Below are 19,987 nucleotides of genomic sequence, written 5' to 3'. Positions count from 1 at the left end.
GCCAGGACTGCTCTCCTCCTACCCCACCTACACTCCCTATTACTTTTGCCTGGGCGCCATGACTCACACCTGTAATCCCAGTACTTTGGGAGGCTGAGGTGAGTGAATCACTTGCGATCAGGAATTTGAGACCAGTCTGGCTAACATAGCAAAACGCTGTCTCTACTAAAAAAATATAAATATTAGCAGGGTGTGGTGGCACATGCCTGTCGTTCCAGCTACTTGGGAGGCTGAGGTAGGAGAATTGCTTGAACCTGGGAGGTGGAGGCAGCAGTGAGCTGAGATCTCGCCATTGCACTCCAGCCTGGGTGACAGAGCAAGACTGTTTCAAGAAAAAAAATTTTTTGTAGAGATGGGGTCTCACTATATTGCCCAGGCTGTTCTTGAACTCCTGGGCTCAGTCAATCCTCCTGCCTCGGCCTCCCAGAGTGCTGGGATCACAGGTGTGAGTCACTGGGCCCAGTGTCCCAGCTCCTGCTCTGATCCAGCTCTAGCATTAACCGAGCTTCGTGGCTGTGGGCAGAACAACTTCTCCAGTCCTCAATCTTCTCATCTATAAAATGAGGCGGTGGGATTAGGCCCATGATTTTAGAAATAAACATCAAAAACAGCAAAGAAAGTAAGAGAAGAAGAAGGGAAGAGACGATGTGTAAACCATTGCTGAGCTGAGCCCGGACTTGCCACGGCGTGGATTAGATAATGCTGCTTCTCCTCACATGGAATTGTGGGAAATTCCCCAAAACTGTGACCGGAGCCAGCTTTAGGCAAGGCTTTTTCTCCTTCTGGAAAGAACATCTGAACTCAGTCACCTTGGACTCTGCCTTCCTACTCTTTCTCCTCCTTTGTGTGGAACATTTCTCCTTGGTGATTCTTTTAGTGCATTTTTAAAATATTGAAAATAGACGTTTTATTTTGTTTATACAAGGTACAATGTCAAAATACAAATCATATATAATGTGTAGCTATAATAGACAAGGAAGTATAAATATAAACACATATGTATGTAAAATGGCACTGAGTTGAGGTTTCTTCTTTGCGAATCCTTTGATGGAGAGGATTCGCTTGGCTCAGCATCTCTCCCACCTTTCCCAGCTCCCTGTCTGTGTGTGCAGAGCAGCTGGAGACAGGGTGGTTAGAAGCCCCAATGCTGGTGTCTTCCCTGGAGACACCTCCCACGCCAGGAGGAGCCTTGTAATTGACAGAGAGCTTCAGGTTTGTCACTTTTCTCTGTGAACTGCAAGTCAGGATGAGGGACGGAAGGTTCGGGGCAGGGGTTTTATTTCATTACCACAAGTATTCCAGGCAGCTCACACTGTAATAAAATAAAACCCTTGCCCAGAAGCCTTTGGTCTCTCCTGGGAAGCTGGGCCCTGGATCCGAGGCAGGCAGGTGGTGCCCATGGGAAGGCGGAGAACCTGCTTCCCCGCGCAGGAAGCGCCGACCCCGCAGTCCGTGAGATCCTGCTGGGACGTCTGAGAGGCCTGGTAGGCTTGCTCCTGGAGCACACCTTCTTGCACCTCTTCTCAGTCGTCTTTAGCTAAAGCAGATAGGCTCCTTCACTCCGGACGTAGCTGGGCTGGTTTCCCCGAGTTTCAGAGGTCGTGAGAGCAGTTTTCCAAGTCTTCATCTCTGCCGCTGGTCTCCCCAGTCACCGGCAGAGCCTCCATGGCTTCCATTTCAATGCTGGCCGGTGGGGGAGTTTGCCTGCAAAGCAGATGGTTCATAGGTTTTGAAAAGAGGAGGGGGTTGGCCTCAAATCAACACGCTTCCCACTGAGCATGTCCAGCACTGTGGGGATGGCAGGAGCAGACAGAGGCCCTGCCACAGGAGTCAGACAGAGAGCACTTAGTCCTCAGAGATGGAGAGAACGAGAACCTAGAATGCCTACCTCTAACAGAGAGTATTAAATCCTATCTAGTGGCCAGTTGTGGTGGCACATGCCTGTAATCCCAGCACTTTAGGAGGTTGAGGTGGGAGGATCGCTTGAGCCCAGGAGTTCAAGACCAACCAGGGCAATATGACGAGAATAATAAATCCTCTCTAGGTATTTCCAACCTCCCCATCCACCAAAGATCCACCAAACGTTGTTGGAGCAACTCACGCCACCCCGCGCTCACCCCACGCTTTGCCAGTCCTCTGCCAAAAAGCCGTTCAAATGGCAGGAATAAGAAAAGGAGAGAGTGACTGGGAGCCTGGCCAAACCAGACTTGATCATCTTGAAAAAAGTGATTTAATATTCATGAAGCTTTTAAAAACAGTTCCTAGCACTTAGTACGTGTGAAATAAAGAAAGAAATACACAAGTCAATCAGCTCCTGAATGACAAGCACAGGGGAGGCAGGACACTGGGTGCCGACGCCCTGGGCATCTGGCCGGCACCTTCTCCCGGGGCAGGTGAAACGTCCCCTCCGGAGCAGCAGCAGCTCTTTAGACCATTTTAAGGTGAGCAGTGTGAGCTGCCTGGAGTGAGAGCTAAAATAAGGCAGGATGCGGGTGCATTCACTGAAAATAATTTGCTAACAGCCAATTTGTCAAATGGCAAATCTAATAACCCATTTGCAAAAAACAAGTTTATGGAAAGAATCAGTTCACCAAATGACCAAGTAATTTATCAAATTTATCAATTCTTCTTTTCCTTCTTTTTTTTTTTTTTCTGAGACAGGGTCTCGCTCTGTCTCCCAGGCTGGAGTGCAGTGGTGTGATGCCGACTTGCTGCAACCTCTGCAGACAACCACGCCCAGCTAACTTTTTGTATTTTTTGTCAAGATCAGGTTTCACCATGTTGGCCAGGCTGGTCGCAAAAAAAAGCGATCCATCCACTTCAGCCTCCCAAAGTGCTGGGATTACAGGTGTGAGCCACTATGCCCGACCATGCCAATTCTTCCTAAAGATATATTTATTTCACTTTTTGAGCTTTTTAAAAATGAAAAAAATTTTGTGTGTGTGGGGATCGGGTTTCACTATGTTGTCCAGGCTGGTCTCAAACCGCTGGGCTCAAGTAATCCTTCCACCTCAGCCTCCCAAAGTGCTGGGATTACAGGCATAAGCCACTATGCCCAACTGAAATATCTTTCATATAGCCAGTAAATATTGCTGTTTTCCTCTTATGAACATACTTATTGGCTGTATATACCAAATTTACAAATCCTTTTTAAGAATATATTTTAATGTAATTTTCATAAAAAGGTGGTATATACATTTAAACATATATTCAGTGATTATATGTATTCATTATAACCTGTTAAAAATGTAACTCCAAATTCAGCATTTTATATGGAAATTCTGTAGTTATTAATAATGATATTTTGAAAATTGTTTTAAAAGTCATTTTCTGTTTTGTCAACATTTTTCATTTTTTGAATTCTTTGGAGAAATTTTTGAGTAACATCAATGTTTGTTAATTTCTCAACTGTCTATGAGGTTGATGGCATTTTTTATTGGTTGGGATGGTATTCACAGCTTTTGAAGATTTATGTGAAGTTTTAGATACTGGTTTTCATTTTGACTTTATGGTAGCATTTCATGGAATGTTCATTTTGTCAAAATTAGGCTCAAAGGGTCACATAATTTTTATATTGATATCACATTTAGAAAAGAACGTTTTATAACTATTAATAGTAACTAAAAGTTTAGTTTGGACAAATCTGAAATCTGTATCAGTATGGAATGCTGGAATACTGGTTACTAATTGATAGAAGCACAAAATTAAGGCCAGAATGCCATTTGAGGATTTAACCAAAGAGTAATAACACTGCCTAAAGATTAGAAAAATGAGAAAAATTTAAAAAGTCAGCAAGTGGCAGAAACATTTTTGCCAGAAATGCTAAGATGCAGAATTTCAATGATCAGGAATACAAAATTAAGGCTAACATGAATGAGTATATTTATAAGAAGGCATACCCCTATTCAATGAGGACCTTCAAGAATATATTCACAGGGATATCACAAGAAGAACGGATAGGATTGCATGCGTTGGCCACCCAGTGCACTTTCTCTGGCTGCCCCATTTCTACCGTGGGCAGGGGTAGGGGGCACTCGGGCTTGGGGCTGGCTCACTGCTCCTCGGCTCTGGCGCTTGTTGGCCCCTACAGAAGGGGTGTGTGGTAGCCAATGGCCAGGAAAGGGGTCCTTCTTCGGAGGGGGCATTCTGGAATCACTATGGTGCGGCTCTTTTCGTTTTCTTTTTTTTGAAACAAAGTCTTGCTCTGTTGTCCAGGCTGGAGTGCAGTGGCACAATCTTGGCTCACTGCAACCTCTGCCTCCCAGGTTCAAGCAATTCTCCTGCCTCAGCCTCCCAAGTAGCTGGGATTACAGGTGTGCACCACCACACTTAGCTAATTTTTGTATTTTTAGTAGAGACAAGGTTTCACCATATTAGAAAGGCTGGTCTCAAACTCCTGACCTCAAGTGATCCACCCGCCTCAGCCTCCCAAAGTGCTGGGATTCCAGGCATGAGCCACCGCGCCCCGCCAGGTGCAGCTCTTTTCTCGTGGGGGAATACTTCCTCTTGCAGAGGGAGTAGCCATGCAACTCACCTTGACTTGATGTAGCATGCCAGGAGAGACACAGCGCTCAGTCCACACAGCAGGACGGTGGATGCGGAGATAGCCACTGAAAGAGAGGAGACCACGCTGAGACACCCAGGAGCATATTCATTGCTATGAATTGCAAATTCTTTACCATGGACATTCTTACAGAGGGATCCAAGTGCCTCCCAACGAGCCTGCTGCTATGGACATTTCTTAAGGCCCATGCAATTCCCTCTATTCTATGTCTAGGTAAAAACACATTCTCTTTCCTGCTGAGGGTGCCAGCTCCCGGTCGTCCCACACCTCTGCTCCTCATCTTTGTCTTCTCGGGCAGAGTGCCTGGGCTGATGGGGCAGGGACGGGGCAAGGGAGGGGGCAAGTCAGGAGGCAGCAGTAAGAGCCTCAAGGGCAAAGCCAGGAGTGGGATGAGGAGAGAGTGCTCTTGCTGCTAAAGCCAGGGTTGAGAAAGCAGACAGGGACACCCCTCCTCTGCTGTCCCCAGTGCAACGCCCCCTTTTCTTCAACTCCACAGGTTTAGAAACCATAGCACCTAGTGCCATTTTCCTTCCAATTTCATTTTTTTCTCACTTGCCATTTTTTTCTTTTCTTTTTTTTGAGACAGGGTTTCCCTCTGTCACCCAGGCTGGAGTGCAGAGGCACTATCTCGGCTCATTGCAACCTCTGCCTCCTGGACTCAAGTGATTCTCCTGCCTCAGCCTTCTGAGTAGCTGGGATTCCGGGCACACACCGCTACGCCTGGCTAATTTTTTGTATTTTCAGTAGAGACGGGGTTTCACCACGTTGGCCAGGCTGGTCTCAAATGCCTGACCTCAACTGAACCACCTGCCTCAGCCTCCCAAAGTGCTGGGATTATGCAGGTGAGCCACTGCATCCAGTCTACCTACAACTTTGTTTTATTTTTTTATTTTTTATTTTTTGAGACGAAGTGTCACTCTGTTGCCCAAGCTGGAGTACAGTGGTGTGATCTCGGCTCACTGCAACCTCCAGCTCCAGGTTCAAGCGATTCTCCTGCCTCAGTCTCCTGAGTAGCTGGGACCACAGGCACGTGCCACTATGCCTGGATAATTTTTGTATTTTTAGTAGAGACGGGGTTTCACTATGTTGGGCAGGCTGGTCTTGAACTCCTGACCTCGTGATCCACCTGCCTCAGCCTTCCAAAGTGTTGGGATTACAGGCGTGAACCACTGTGCCCAGCCAACTTTTTCTTTTCTTTCTTTTTTTCTTTTTCTTTCTTTCTTTCTTTCTTTTTTTTTTGAGACGGAGTCTCACTGTGTTGCCCAGACTGGAGTGCAGTGGCTCGATGTTTGCTCACTGCAACCTCTCCCTCCCAGGTTTAAATGATTCTCCTGCCTCAGCCTCCCAAGTAGCTGGGATTTCAGGCACCTGCCACCACACCTGGCTAATTTTTGTATTTTTGGTAGAGACGGGGTTTTGCTATGTTGGCCAGGCTGGTCTTGAACTCCTGATCTCAGGCCCACCTTGGCCTCCCAAAGCGCTGGGATTACAGGCATGAGCCATGGATCCTGGCCACCTACAGCTTTTGATGGCAGAGAAAGAGCAGTAAGGAGAAAGAAGAGGTCTTTTGAGAGATGTTATATATAGGAGGAGGTTAGGATTTGAGACCATTTTGAATGAGTTGAAACGAACAGCTTGGGGCACTGACAGGTGTCACCTGAAGTTTATCAGATAGCATAGGAAGAAGGGGGTCTTTCTGTGTGAGCTAGGGGCTTAGTCGGAGGTCAGGGGAACAGAACTATTGTTAAAAACACTTGCAGGCCTGGTGCAGTGGCTCATTCCTGTAACCCCAGTTGCTTTGGGAGGCTTAGTGGAGAGGAACGCTTGAGGCCAGGAGTTCAAGACCAGCCTAGGCAACATATCAAGACCCCCATCTCTACAAAAAATTAGCTGGGCATGATGGCACACACCTATAGTCCAAGCTGTCTGGGAGACCAAGGTGGGAGAATTGTTTGAGCCCAGGGGTCTGGCGCTGCAGTAAGCTGTGATCACGCCACTGTATTCCAGCCTGGGCGACAGCAAGACCCTGTCTCTAAAGACAAAAACAAAAACAAACAAAATGCACTTGCAGGTTTGACCAATGAGCCTGACTATTGTGAATTTCCCTGAAAAAACATCACCCAGTGCTCTGCATGCAAGACGATGGCACTGAGATCTGGAGCAGTGGCTGCCGCTCACTGAAGACCATGGGCCGCACGCCTCATGGACCCTGGGGGCTTTGAGGGCCTTTGCTGCATGACCTCCAGGCCATGCCCATATACCAAAATAAACCTCCCAGGACTTGGCCTTCCAATACAACTCTACTGCAAAACATCTGAGTATAAGGGTGTAGGGACACTCAGAGCCCTGTAGCTGGGAATGTAAAGTCATGCCATCTTTCCCAAGGGCAGTTGAGAAGTGCACACTCTTTGACTCTCTAGTTCAACTGGAATTTACTCTTAGGGAATAGACAAATACAGGGGTATTCACTCAAGCATTGTTTAAACTAATTTTCTTTCTTTCTTTTTTTTTTTTTTTGAGATGGAGTCTTGCTCTGTCACCCAGGCTAGAGTGCAACGGCATGATCTTGGCTCACTTCAACCTCCGCCTTCCAGGTTCAAGTGATTTTCCTGCCTCAGCCTCCCGAGTAGCTGCGATTACAGGCACTCACCACCAAGCCCAGCTAATTTTTGTATTTTAGTAGAGAAGAGGTTTCACCACGTCGGCCAGGCTGGTCTCAAACTGCTGACTTCAAGTGATCCGCCCCCCTCGGCCTCCCAAAGTGCTGGGATTACAGGTGTGAGCCACCATGCCTGGCCTAAAATAATTTTCAAGACGTTAATCTGAATCTCTTATCGACAGACAATTAGTTAAATAAAATGTGGTATGCCCATATGATGGAATACTATTCAACTATTAAAAATTATAAAATAGATCTGCATTTATTAACATGGAAAGATATCTGCAACATCTTAAGTGAAAAAGATACTGAGATAAAAATGAACCCGCAGGCTGGGCTCAGTGGCTCATGCCTATAATCCCAGCACTTTGGAAGGCTGAGGCAGGTGAATCACCTGAGGTCAGGAGTTCCAGACCAGCCTGACCAATATGGTGAAACCCTGTCTTTGCTAAAAATACAAAAACTAGCAGGGCATGGTGGCGTGCGCCTGTAGTCCCAGCTACTTGGGAGGCTGAGACAGGTGAATTCCTTGGACCCGGGTGGTGGAGGTTGCAGGGAGCCAAGTTCGCACACTGCACTCCAGCCTGGGTGACAAAGCAACAGTCCGTCTCAAAAAACAAACAAACAAAACAAACAAACACAAAATACAACCCACAATAGGCTGAGTGCAGTGGTTCACACTTGTAATCCTAGCACTTTGGGAGGCTGAGGTGGGCAGATCACCTGAGGTCAGGAGTTTGAGACTAGCCTGGCCAACGTGATGAAACCCTGTCTCTTCTAAAAATACAAAAATTAGCCGGGCGTGGTGGTGGGCGCCTGTAATCCCAGCTAGTTGAGGGACTGAGGCAGGAGAATCGCTTGAACCCGGGAAGCGGAGGTTGCAGTGGGAGTCCTTGCACTCCAGCCTGGGTAACAGAGAGAGACTCTGTCTCAAAAAAAAGCCAACCAACCAACCAACCAAACAAACAAAAAACACCTACAATAATCTCCAACCAGCCATGTGCATGTCCATATGCACAGAAAAGTCTTGCGGAATATATACAATGGTGGGATTCGAGATAATCTTTATTTCTTTTTTTTAAAAAAGTCTGGTTTTTTTTTCATATATTTGCAATGACACTGTAATCAGAATAAATAGTAAAATTATAGAAACAAAATAAAACAACTTGTAGGTAAATAAAAAAGCATAGAAAAATTGTTACAAAAGAAATAACAGAAAACACGAGAAATTAATGAAAAATGTTTTGAGTTTTTGGCCTTAACATGAATCATTATTATGACTAAAAAAAGAAATCTGTCGTAGTGGAGATGCTGCACCTGACAGTAAGCTCTGTCTTCACGTTGGCTAGTGAGTTGATACACATTGACGGTGTAGGGGGTGTTTTATTGGAAAAGGCAACGTGACATAAACTGTGCTTCTACCTTCAGAAGATCCCTCCCCATTTCTATTTAAGTGACAAGAAAATCTGCAGAATGAAACTCAAGAGAGAAGAGGGCTCCTGAACCAAGGATAAAACAAAGCAACTTGAACTCAGCGCCAGACCCTTGGCCTCTTCCTCTGTGACATCCGGGCAACTCCAGTGAAGACACGGAAACCAGAATCACCAAGGCAGTGAATTAACAGCTTACCTGCCAAGCCCTCCACCTTTTATTGTTTCCTGGGGGGTGTGTGGATTGGAGGAAAAGGAAGAGAAAGAGATCTGGTGAGACAGAGGAGGAGCGAGGAGGAAGGAGAGAGGGGAAAGGTGATTACTGCAGAGGAGGCCATGAAAACCACATCTCCCCACCAACCCCCACCTTCGGCCTGTGCGCGGATTGGGTCCAGGACAGAGAAAGTAGCCGAGACAGCCGGAGGCCAGTGTTTGGCATGGATGATGAAAATGTCCTCTGGGCATATGCAGGGAATAGCCGTTCCTCAGCAACACCCTGACCAATTAGGCCAATCACTGGGTGTTAATACCGCTGTGCTTGTCACTAGTGGTTCCAGAGCTATCTCTGAGTGCACTAAGCATCGGATGAAGGCGATTTTGAGGGAAGAGCGTCAACTCAAGTACTCTGATTGATCAAGTTAAGCTTTTAAAGTTCTATAAATTGAAGTCAATTTAAAGTGACATTTGCTTTTTAATGAGGGATCTGTATTTCATAATAGCTTAGGACCATTCCTGGCACAGAACAGAAACTCAGTTTATATTGAATGGATGAATGATAAAACATAGAGGCAGCTCCTGTCAAAGGCTGAGCACATCGACTGCGGCAAATTCATTTCAGTCATGAAAGCCCAGAGGCATATTGCCATCCTGAGAAGTAAGTCCTCACACCTGGCATACTAAATCACACTAAACCATACTAAACCTGGCATACTAAGTGCTGGCATCGTGGCATGCTGGCCTTTTAGTTTACAATCAAGAGTCCTCAAGAATAGCTTCATCAGGGATGGGAGACCAGATATTGGAATAATTGTAGAAAGTTATTGATAAAAAGGGCTGCCAACATGGAATCAACCCAAATGCCCATCAATGATAGACTGGATAAAGAAAATGCGGTACGTATACACCACGGAACACTACGCAGCCATAAAAAGGAGTGAGATCATGTCCTTTTCAGGGACATGGATGGAGCTGGAAGCCATCATCCTTGCAAACTAACACAGGAACAGAAAACCAAACACCATGTGTTTTCACTCATAAGTGGGAGTTGAACAATGAGAACACATGGACACAGAGAGGGGAACATCACACACTGGGGCCTGTGGGGAGAGGCAGATGGAGGGAGAACATCAGGAAGAATAGCTAATACATGTGGGGTTTAATACCTAGGTGATGGGTTGATAGGTGAAGCAAACCACCATGGCACACATTTACCTATGTAACAAGCCTGCATGTCCTGCACATGTGTCCTGGAACTTAAGGTAAAATTAAATTAAATAATAAAAAAAGGGCTGCCAAGTAAGCCAGTAGATATTTAAGACAATGAAACTATGAACCGTATTTCTTAAAATTTATTAAAATGTTGAAGCCCTCAAATTCACTCATTCATTTGCTTACTCATTCGATATTTATTGAGCATCTACTATGTAGCATTTACTGTTGAATTAAAAAGAGCAAAAGCATAGAGCTAATGATTTATATAACTTATTTTAAAAAGCAAATTATGATATTGGTAGTATCAATGGGTTGATTGAAACGTCAGTTAATTTACTGAGCAACCACTGTGGTAAAGCGTTGTTAATACTTTCTTATGAAGACGGGCTCAACTGATTGCTTATTCATGCAGAAGTAGCAACATCCACTGATGTTCAAGGAACCAGTGAGTAGATCTCCCACACATAACTTGCGCTCCTGGATCTCAGGGTGGCTGATCCAACATAAAACACCTGAAGTTTTTTTGTGTGTGGCATCTCTGTATTTCCACAGTTCCTTGCGCAGAATTATCTTTGTCCATTGTAGGCATTTGGTTAATGTTTATTACATTACATTTCAGAATTTGGGAGAAAGTTTGTGTGTGTGTGTGTGTGTGTGTGAGTCTTGCTCTGTCTCTCAGGCTGGAGGGCAGTGGCGTGATCTTGGCTCACTGAAACCTCTGCCTCTTGGGTTCAAACAATCTCTTGCCTCAGACTCCTGAGGAGCTGGGATTACAGGCATACGCCACCATGCTCGGCTAATTTTTGTATTGTTAGTAGAGACAGGGTTTCACCATGTTGGCCAGGCTGGTCTCGAACTCCTGGCCTCAAGTGATCTGCCCACCTCGGCCTCCCAAAGCGCTGGGAGTACAGGCGCCTGGCTGCTTTCTTAATCTAATAAAAGTCATGAACTGGAAAAGGCAGATTATAGATTATAGCCCATCATCAAATAGTTGTTGGAAAATCTATACAGAAAAAATGACCCCTGAACTTTACACGTAGGATTTTATCCTACAGATATTCTTGCACCTATGGATTTTCAATTAATGGCTGTTTGTAAGATAACCACAGAATGTAGCAATCACATGTCCAGATAGGGGGTTGGCTAAATTAATGGTGGGAATTCCATACAACGGAATATTCTGTAACTGTTAAAAACGATGAGATGGTTTTTGTGTCCTGATATGGGGGGATCTACAAGGTATGCCAGCAAGTGGAAACAAACACGGTACCGAACAGAAGAAATGAAGCAACTGTCCAGCATTCCTTATCCTCTATGTGTTTATTTGTACAGTCTCTCTGGAAGGATGCCTGGAAATCTGGTAGCAAGTGTTGCTTCCTTCCTGCAAGGGGATTTTTGAGTTAGAAATGGGATTTACTTTTTGTCTTTTTTCTGAGACAGGTTCTTGTTCTGTTGCCCAGGCCAGAGTGCAGAGGCGTGACCACAGCTCACTGCAACCTCTGCCTCCTGGGTTCCAGCAATTCTCCCACCTCAGCCTCCCAAGTAGCTGGGACTACAGGCATGTGCCACCATGCCCGGCTAATTTTTTGTGTTTTTAGTAAAGATGGGGTTTTGCCATGTTAGCCAGGCTGGTCTTGGACTCCTGGCCTCCAGTGATCAGCCCGCCTTGGCCTCCCAAAGTGCTGGGGTTATAGGTGTGAGCGACCTTGCGCAGTCTGATTGTTTTTTTAAACTATTCTAATCAATTAACTGCTAAAATGTCCAAAGTCACTTGATGTTTTCCCAGATGACGTTTGATGCAGGTAAAAATGAGACCACAAAAATATGAGTCATTCTCTAGCAGGAAAATTTATGAACAGAAGATTAAAATAATTTTTGCCCATATCAAATTACAGTTGGGTTTTTTTGTTACTTTGGAAGCTTGTCAGCCTGGAGCATGACTTGCTTTCTTCTCATTACTTGCGTTCTTCCTCCCTGCCTGCTTCCCTTCTTCCTCCTGTTCTCCCCTCCTCTCTCAGCTCTCCTCCCCTCCCTTCAGGTTTTCCTTTTAGTCTTGCAAATGCTTTCCCCTTTTCCTCCTTATCGTCAGTTGCACATTCTGTTTTCTATTCTCCTAGCCTTAGCATTGCATGTGTCTTCTGTAAGGAGGAACAGTTTTTGGTTTTATTTTGTGTTGTTAACTTTTTTTCTTTTTCTTTTTTTTTGTTTTTTAAATAGAGATGGGGTCTTGCTATGTTGACCAGGCTGGCCTCAAATTCTGGCCTCAAGTGATCCTCCCACGTCGGCCTCTCAGAGTGCTGGGATTACAGATGTGAGCCACCATGCCTGGCCAAGAGGAGTGTTTTATACTGAAAATGTGGACAGCTTATCTGTTAAGTGCATGGCGAGGGACCGGCAGCTTCTGGCAGAGATGCTGTAATGTCAGTGCTGGCATTGGCACCTGTGGCTTTGGATGCTCCGTGCGAGGGAGGTGGACCCTGCTGTGTAGAGCTGTGAAGAGCTGACCTTGAGCCCTTTTGTGGGGTGCCAACACTCTGGGTTCAACTCCAGTAGCCTGACCGCTAGAAGCTACCAATATTTAGAAAAACAGGCACATCAAACAGAGAACTCCATAAAGCAGCTATTGTTTAACTTTCTATGTGATGGAGGCCTTTTAAGTGTGGAAGGGACTGCTGCCAGGATTGTGCTGGGCGGCAGGCCTGGGCCAGGACCACCCAGCACCTGGGACTGCGGTCACCCTGATCATAAACATACTGCACAAAGGGACACACTTACCAGTGGTGTCGCTGTGGCCCTGTGGATACACACCTGCGGAAAAGAGAGGAGAGCATCACGGCTCGAGTCCAAGAGGTCCTAGATCCTCATGAAGCAGGAGAAACTTGGCACAGCTCGGCTCCCATCTTAGCACCCTCGGAGACTCGTGGCTGGTGTAACCAGACTCGTTTTAGCAAAGAACAAGCAGGGTAGCTCACTGAGGTGCTGGCCACACTTAAGAATCAGATGAGCTTTAGAGAAGGTCCACATTACCCACAGCTCCTCCATTCCACAGATCCTGGCCCCGGACTGCAGGCAGCTTCCACCACCTCCTACTGTGGGAGGGCACAGATGCCACTCAGAGTCTCAGCACGGGCTCTGCTGTGCAGGTGATAAGGCTGGCCCTGTCACATCTTGGCGGGTGGGCTTGTTTTTCTAGTTGCCCCAGCCACAGAGAAAGCCACGGAGAAAGAGGCCAGGCCAGGAGGCTGTGGCTGGTGGCTGGGGGCAGCAGGCTACCCAGTGAATCCCGACTTTGGGTTGACGGTCTAAAGCCGCCTTGTGCTGGATCTCAGCCCCGATCTCAGAAGCAATAGTGAGAAATGGACCTCTCCTGGGGCAAAGCGAGTGCTAACCTGGCGGCTGGTGGGAGGCGGACGCTGTGAGTTCCCAGGTCTTGGCTGTTGTCTGAGAGGGGCCGTGGGAGGACTCATGACTGCCTATCTCTGTGGTTCCTGTGGAAGGTGATGTGGAAGGCGTCAGCCGGGAGCTCGGGACAATAGCTGCTGTTGTGGCTGCTGTGGTGTTCGAGCTGGGAGATGAAGCTGCGGGCTCTGTAGGAGAGGCCAAGGCAGGGAGAGCATCAGTGTGCAGACTCCCCTCCTCTCAGCTGCAGCACGGGGTGATGTGGGCGCTGCCGTAGTGAGTCACCCTGGCCAGCCCTCCCTCTCCCACAGCAAACTGCTCCTTAAGAGGGTGACATAGCTGTTCCTCTGGAAGGGCCATAGGACCTGTGAAAACACTAAAGAACATGGCTACTATCACAGCACGTGTAAAGAAAAGATCAGCCAGACACAGTGGGTCATGCCTATAATCCCAACACTTTGGGATGCTGAGGTGCGAGGATCGCTTGAGTCCAGGAGTTTAAGACCAGCCTGGGCAACATAGCAAGACCCTATTTCTTTTCTTTCTTTTTTTTGAGATGGAATCTTGCTCTGTCACCAAGGCTAGAGTGCAGTGGCATGATCTCAGCTCACTGCAACCACTGCCTTCCGGGTTCAAGCAATTCTCCCTGCCTCAGCCTCCCGAGTAGCTGGGATTACAGATGCACACCACCATGCCCGGCTAATTTTTGGATTTTTAGTAGAGATGAGGTTTCGCTATGTTGACCAGGCTGGTCTCAAACTCCTGACCTTAGGTGATCCACCCACCTCGGCCTCCCAATGTGCTGGGATTACAGGCGAGAGCCACTGTGCCCTGCTGCAAGACCCTGTTTCTACAAAAATAAGAATAAAAATAAATTATCCAGGTGTGGTGGGCGTGTGCCTATAGTTCCAGCTATCTGAGAGGCTGAGGCAAGAGAATCACTTGAGCCTAGGAGTTTCAGACTGCAGTGACCACTGTACTCTAGCCTGGGGGACAGAGTGAGACCCCTGTCTCTTAAAAAAAAAGGCGGGGAGGGCAGGGGGTGGGTGGGAAGAAAAGAAAGGTGTTAAAGATCTGAGTCGTTCAGCTTGTTTACTAGAGAAGGCAGGCCCAACGTTGGAGGCTCAGCTGAAAGCAGGTGAAGCTGCGTTGGCCGAGGATGCTCGGAGCGGCTGAATGTGAAACACATGAAGCCTGGGCTCTGGCCTGAACTCTCCGGGCTGTTGGAGGAAAGCATCCGGATGAGCTCGCTGTCAGGAACAGAGGCTGCCTTGGGTTCAGAGTCTTCCCTTCTTTGTCATTCCCCGGAAGGTGGCTGTCCCTGCTCTGTAAAGGTACTGTTCCCTCTCCATGAAAAACGTGTCTTCCGTTGTGGCAGCTACGGAATTTAGCAAATGTGGGGCCAAGCGCTGTGGCTCTCTGGATGCACTGTTGTTGCTGCGTTCCCATGGTCTCCCAGCCACACAGGTCATGAGAAGTCCTCACATCCCCTTAATCCTTTGTCACCACCTCGCATACAACTTGCCCCGCCCTCACTGCCAACGCTCCAGGGCTCCCTGCAGACAGGGCACACCACAGCGTCCTCAGCCAAGTGCCCACGGTCATGCCAGCTCAGGTCAAAGGCTGCTGTCACGTCGGAGCTTCTGACTGCACAGTTGTGTCTCGACAATGGCCATCGGACCAGGCATTTGGGATGTGAGAGTGGGGAGGATGGGAGAGGCTTACTGGATCATTCTCCTCCTTGGGTTAACGAGGTGTGACTCAGATCAAAGGGGTTGTAGAATTACCTCAAGTTTAAATGGAGCCAGCCCCTCCACCCCTTCCTCCCTGTGCAGGTGACTCACTAGGAGGGAACCTTGTTTAGCTGCTTCTTCCTCCCTTAAGCTGGAGGCCTCAGCCTTGGCCACTTAAGAACCACCTGGGGGCCAGGTGCAGTGGCTCATACCTGTGATGCCAGCACTTTGGGAGACTGAGGCTTGCGGATCACCTGAGGTCAGGAGTTTGAGACCAGACTGACCAACATGGTGAAACGCTGTCTCTACTAAAAATACAAAAATTAGCTGGGCGTGGTGGTGCACGCCTGTAATCCCAGCTACTCGGGAGGCTAAAGCAGGAAAATCGCTTGAACCTGGAAGGCAGAGGTTGCAGTGAGCCAAGATTTCGTCTCTGCCCTCCAGACTGGGCAATAGAGCAAGACCCCATCTCAAAAAAAAAAAAAAGATCCACCTGGGGCTGGAGAGCAGTGATTTCCAGCTTGCACCCAGGCCAGCGGGAGTGCTCAGATGTTAGTGCGTATCCACGGCTGACAACCGACACTCTGCAAAGGATGGCTGCGTTTTGTAGTATGAATGACAACAGACAGGCCCATCCCTGGGGGCAAAGGAGTAGGCAGGGGCCGGGGACAGCCACAGGCTGGACGATGCAACACTAAAGCCAAGAGTGAACTGTAACATGAAGGTATCATAGCATGCAGGGCAGAGGATCCCAAGAAAGCATCCAAGATTTCAAATTTTCTGAACACTGAGAAAGTGCTGAGGAAATCGGTCCTGACAACCTCCAAAGACTCTGTTGAAGCCTGGGACACTGGCAGCTTCAGGCAATGCCTCTACAATAGAGCAGTCACTGTGATGTGCTGGTGTTTAGGTCTGGGTGGGGGGCAGCTCTCCACGGGTCTCTGATGTTTCTGCACATCTTGTAGACACGGGAGCTGACTGCCCTTTCTCTGGCCCATCCTCTCAAGGGTGCTTCTATAGCAAGCGCCTTGCAAGATAGGGACATGGTCTCCCCTGGAGCAGAGAGCAGGCATGATTACTGCCCATGACAAAACACTTGGGTCTCCAAAGCCGGGGCTTCCTCTCCCACAGTGCAGCCCGCTGAGCGGACAGGCATCTGTTGAGGCCCAGCTGTGCTGTCCCTGCTGGCTAGGGGGCGAGGGAATTGATGCAAACATGCTGAAGCTCCCGCTGCTTGCTGGCCTCCCATCCTGGAGTGCCCTCGTTTCTGCCAGCACCCATGAAAATGTTGAGGGCTGAGACACGTGCAACCTCAAACCTCAGTCTACTTTCAGTTCTTGAAGGTAAGTGTCTACAACTAAATATGATATGACATATTAGTGAGTTTTAAACCACTATTCATTCTGCACATATAACACCTGGATATCAAGCAACCTTGATTTGAAAAAGAAAATTAAGATGGACGTTCTTATTCTTGATTGAATAAGACATTTGTGCTATTGCCTAAGTCTGCAGTGGCACACCACAGAGGTCCATGAGTCTGCAGGCTTGGTGATGGGGGCTTTGGGTGTTGGGAGGGAGTAAATGTCCTCAAGAAGTTTCTGACCTTCCTACCTTTTCCAGAAGGGGAGAGGCTCTCTGGCTGTGGGGTCACCCCTGCCGTCGTTACTGTGAAGGGTGGCGCTGGCCTTTGGCGAGCCAGGAGAGGGTCTCCTAGAGAGAGGATAACCACATGGCACTTATGATCCTGAGCCTGGAACCTGGGCTAGCCTCAGAACTGGATACAAATAAAATATATTAACACATGAACTTACAGTGGAGGCATGAGAAACAATGTTTCCTCACCCAAATGCAAAGACAGACTGCAAACTATTTTTCTTGCATTTCCAAAAAGACTGCACAAGTTAAATATCAAATTTATTTTGGCTGAGATGATATTAATGATATCAATTCAATTTTATAATAATGGCTATTCTCGGGAAAATAAATGATCACTCAATAGATTCTATTTTGTTTGTTTGAGACAGGGTCTTGCTCTGTTGCCCAGGTTGGAGTGCAGTGGTGTGATCACAACTCACTGCAGCCTCGACCTCCCGGGCTCAAGAGATCCTCCTGCCTCAGTCTCCTGAGTAGCTGGGACTACATGTACGTGCCTCAAAGCCCAGGTAATTTTTATTTTTTTATTTAAAAATTTTTTTTGGTAGAGACAGGGTCTTGCTATGTTGCTGAGGTTGATCTTCAACTCTTGGTCTCAAGCAATCCCTCCCACCTCGGCCTCCCAAAGTGCTGGGATTACAGGTGTGAGCCACCATACCTGGCTTACATTTCGCTTGTTTAGCAGGAAAAAAAAAATCATTCAAAGCACAAGAGGTTGGGAAGCATCACAGAGGGAGTCGTGAGTGATCAGAACGCGGAAGGATCTTTGGGCTAGGTGAAAGCTAAAAAGGCATCCAGTCTTTGGGCTTTAAAACGCTGATTCTGGGTTCTCTTCTTTCCTCTCCTATCCTGACCCTGTTTGGAGCCCACAACTCTTCTCCATCCCACATTCATTTGCCCAAAGCACATGGAGCATTGAGGAGACCTGACTTTCCCTGCGGTGAGAAAGCCCTTATTTTATCTCCGGCTTACAGGTTCCAGGGAGTCCCAGGACTGGCAGGTTAAGACCCACCATGGTTCCCACAGATCCTGCTCTCCCCGCCACGCTCAGCTTTCTCATTCACTCACTGATGCCACACGGTGCTGTGTCCCCAGCGAGCGGTTTCTCAGAACAAGTCGGAGTCTTGCTCCCTGTCCTCCCTCTGCCGCCTGTGGGACTCACTCTGTTCTAGGGGAGGAGGCTGAGCCCGCACTCCCAAGCCAGTGGCAATGTTCAGCGCCTCACGGAGCTCCCCTCTGTCCCCGACTGCAGAGGGCGGGAGCGATGGGGTCGCTCCATGCAGGGGCGCGCTCTTCCCTGCCCCAGAGACGAGCTGGGGAAGGAGAGAAACCTGCCCCGAACGTTTGTCAAATGGGAATTCTCTTGGAAGCCCCTGGGTTAATTTTTTATTTTTTCCAGAAGGAGGAAGAGGGGGTCAGAAGCGCGCCTGAGTGTTCCAGAAACAGCCCCAAGTGGCTCCCACCCGAGGCGGTTTGGCCGCTTCTGGGATGTTTATCCAGGTGCAGAGAGTTAAAAAAAGTCGATTCTTGCCACCTTCCCTCCCTCCTGCTGGACACCGTGCACAGCTGACTGAGCACAGGGCAGCCCTGCTGCAGGGGCTGCGCCCATCCCCGGGGCTGGGTAATGAGCGAGGAGCAGTGATGGCTTCCAATATCCACCTTCTCATGAGAAATCCCAAAATTTCGCACACTAGTGTGCTCGTGAGTGCCCACCCAGCTCTGCAGCCAAATTCTCTTGCCAGCATCATCTCAAATCAAAGCACTACATGTAATAAGAGTTAACAAGTACCAGGGTTCACGCCACCCTCCCACAGCCCGCAGTGTGGATATCAAGTCCGTTTTCCAGATGACCAGCCAGAGTGCCAGAACGTCACAAGAGCCGCCCAAGGCCTCCTGGGTGGTAGGCGGCAAAGCCAGGATTGAAACCCAGAATTCTGTGACCCCAGCACCTGTGTATTTCCAACGTCAGGAGCTGTTGCTGAGGATCCCACTGGTGTCTTTTTTTTTTTTTTTTTTTTTTTGAGATGGAGTCTTGCTGTGTCACCCAGGCTGGAGTGCAGTGGTGTGATCTCGGCTCACTGCAACCTCTACCTCCCGGGTTCAAGCAATTCTCCTGTCTCAGCCTCCCGAGTAGCTGGGATTACAAGCACATGCCACCATGCCCGGCTAATTTTTGTATTTTTAATAGAGACAGGGTTTCACCATGTTGCCCAGGCTGATCTAGAACTCCTGACCTCAAGTGATCCTCCCACCTCGGCCTTCCAAAGTGCTGGGATTACAGGTGTGAGCTACCATGCCTGGCCTCCACTGGTGTCTTTAGCCTCAGACCTCAGCATAGATCCCTTGACCCCTGAGATGGTATCTTCTCTCTGTGCTGCCTTGGCGGGGTGGGGGAGGGAAGAGGGTGGGGTGGCGTGGGCTACTCACTAATGCATTTGAGACTGGGGGTTGTCCAGTGGGCGATGTTCGTGGCCTTGTTCAGCACGCACTCAGTCAGGCTGGACGTGCCGGCTTTACGCTTGAAACCGGAGTTACAAATGTACCGCTCCCTGGAGTACAAGCTGTAGCTCTTGACCCGGATGTCTGCGTGTTCCACGGACACTGGGGGAGGGCACGTGATGCCTGCAAAAGTGCAGAGGACAGGGGAGGGTGAACAGGTTTCCACTTGTAAGACACGTTCTCCAGGCACACGCGGTGGTAGTCAGTAACTTTAGGGCTGAGTTCAGCTTATCCTAGGGGTGCCTTAGGAAAAGCCCCAGGTGCCAGGCACATGGAGGATGTGCAGGAAGGGCATCCGTCACCCAGAAGCCTTCCCAGAGCCTCACCTGAAGTGCCAGTCAGTCAGCAAAACTAGAGATGGGGGCGTGGGGAGAGGGTCATTGATGAAACGTCCTCTCCGTTCATTTCCCACTCCTCTCCAAGCCCTCAGTATCTCTCAAAAGTCTTCATCTCTCTCCACTGTGGACATAGCCTCCAATTCTCACTGAACGACAGCAACTGCCTCCAGATGGGCCCCCTGCAGGCTCTCCCACAGGCCTCTGCGGCCAGCATCACCTTTAGAAATGCATCTTTGAGCCTGGCCAACATGGTGAAACCCTATCTTTACTAAAAATAC

General features: G+C 48.3%; 1 protein-coding gene across 1 annotated transcript; it reads right to left on the bottom strand.

The window, feature by feature from the left end:
- Positions 1 to 877: 877 nt before the first annotated feature.
- Positions 878 to 19,570, bottom strand: IL15RA (interleukin 15 receptor subunit alpha; the record flags this gene model as incomplete). Its single annotated transcript, XM_031651935.1, has 6 exons — positions 878 to 1,704; positions 4,535 to 4,610; positions 12,860 to 12,892; positions 13,474 to 13,671; positions 16,831 to 16,929; positions 19,300 to 19,570. Coding segments are annotated over 6 exons (789 nt in total), but the record flags the coding sequence as incomplete, so codon positions are not given.
- Between the last annotated feature and the right edge of the window lie 417 nt (positions 19,571 to 19,987).

The sequence above is a fragment of the Papio anubis genome, chromosome 11 (genome assembly GCF_008728515.1).
Source record: "Papio anubis isolate 15944 chromosome 11, Panubis1.0, whole genome shotgun sequence".
In the NCBI taxonomy this organism is placed as follows: Eukaryota; Metazoa; Chordata; class Mammalia; order Primates; family Cercopithecidae; genus Papio; species Papio anubis.
This window is presented reverse-complemented; position numbering and strand designations above follow the sequence as displayed.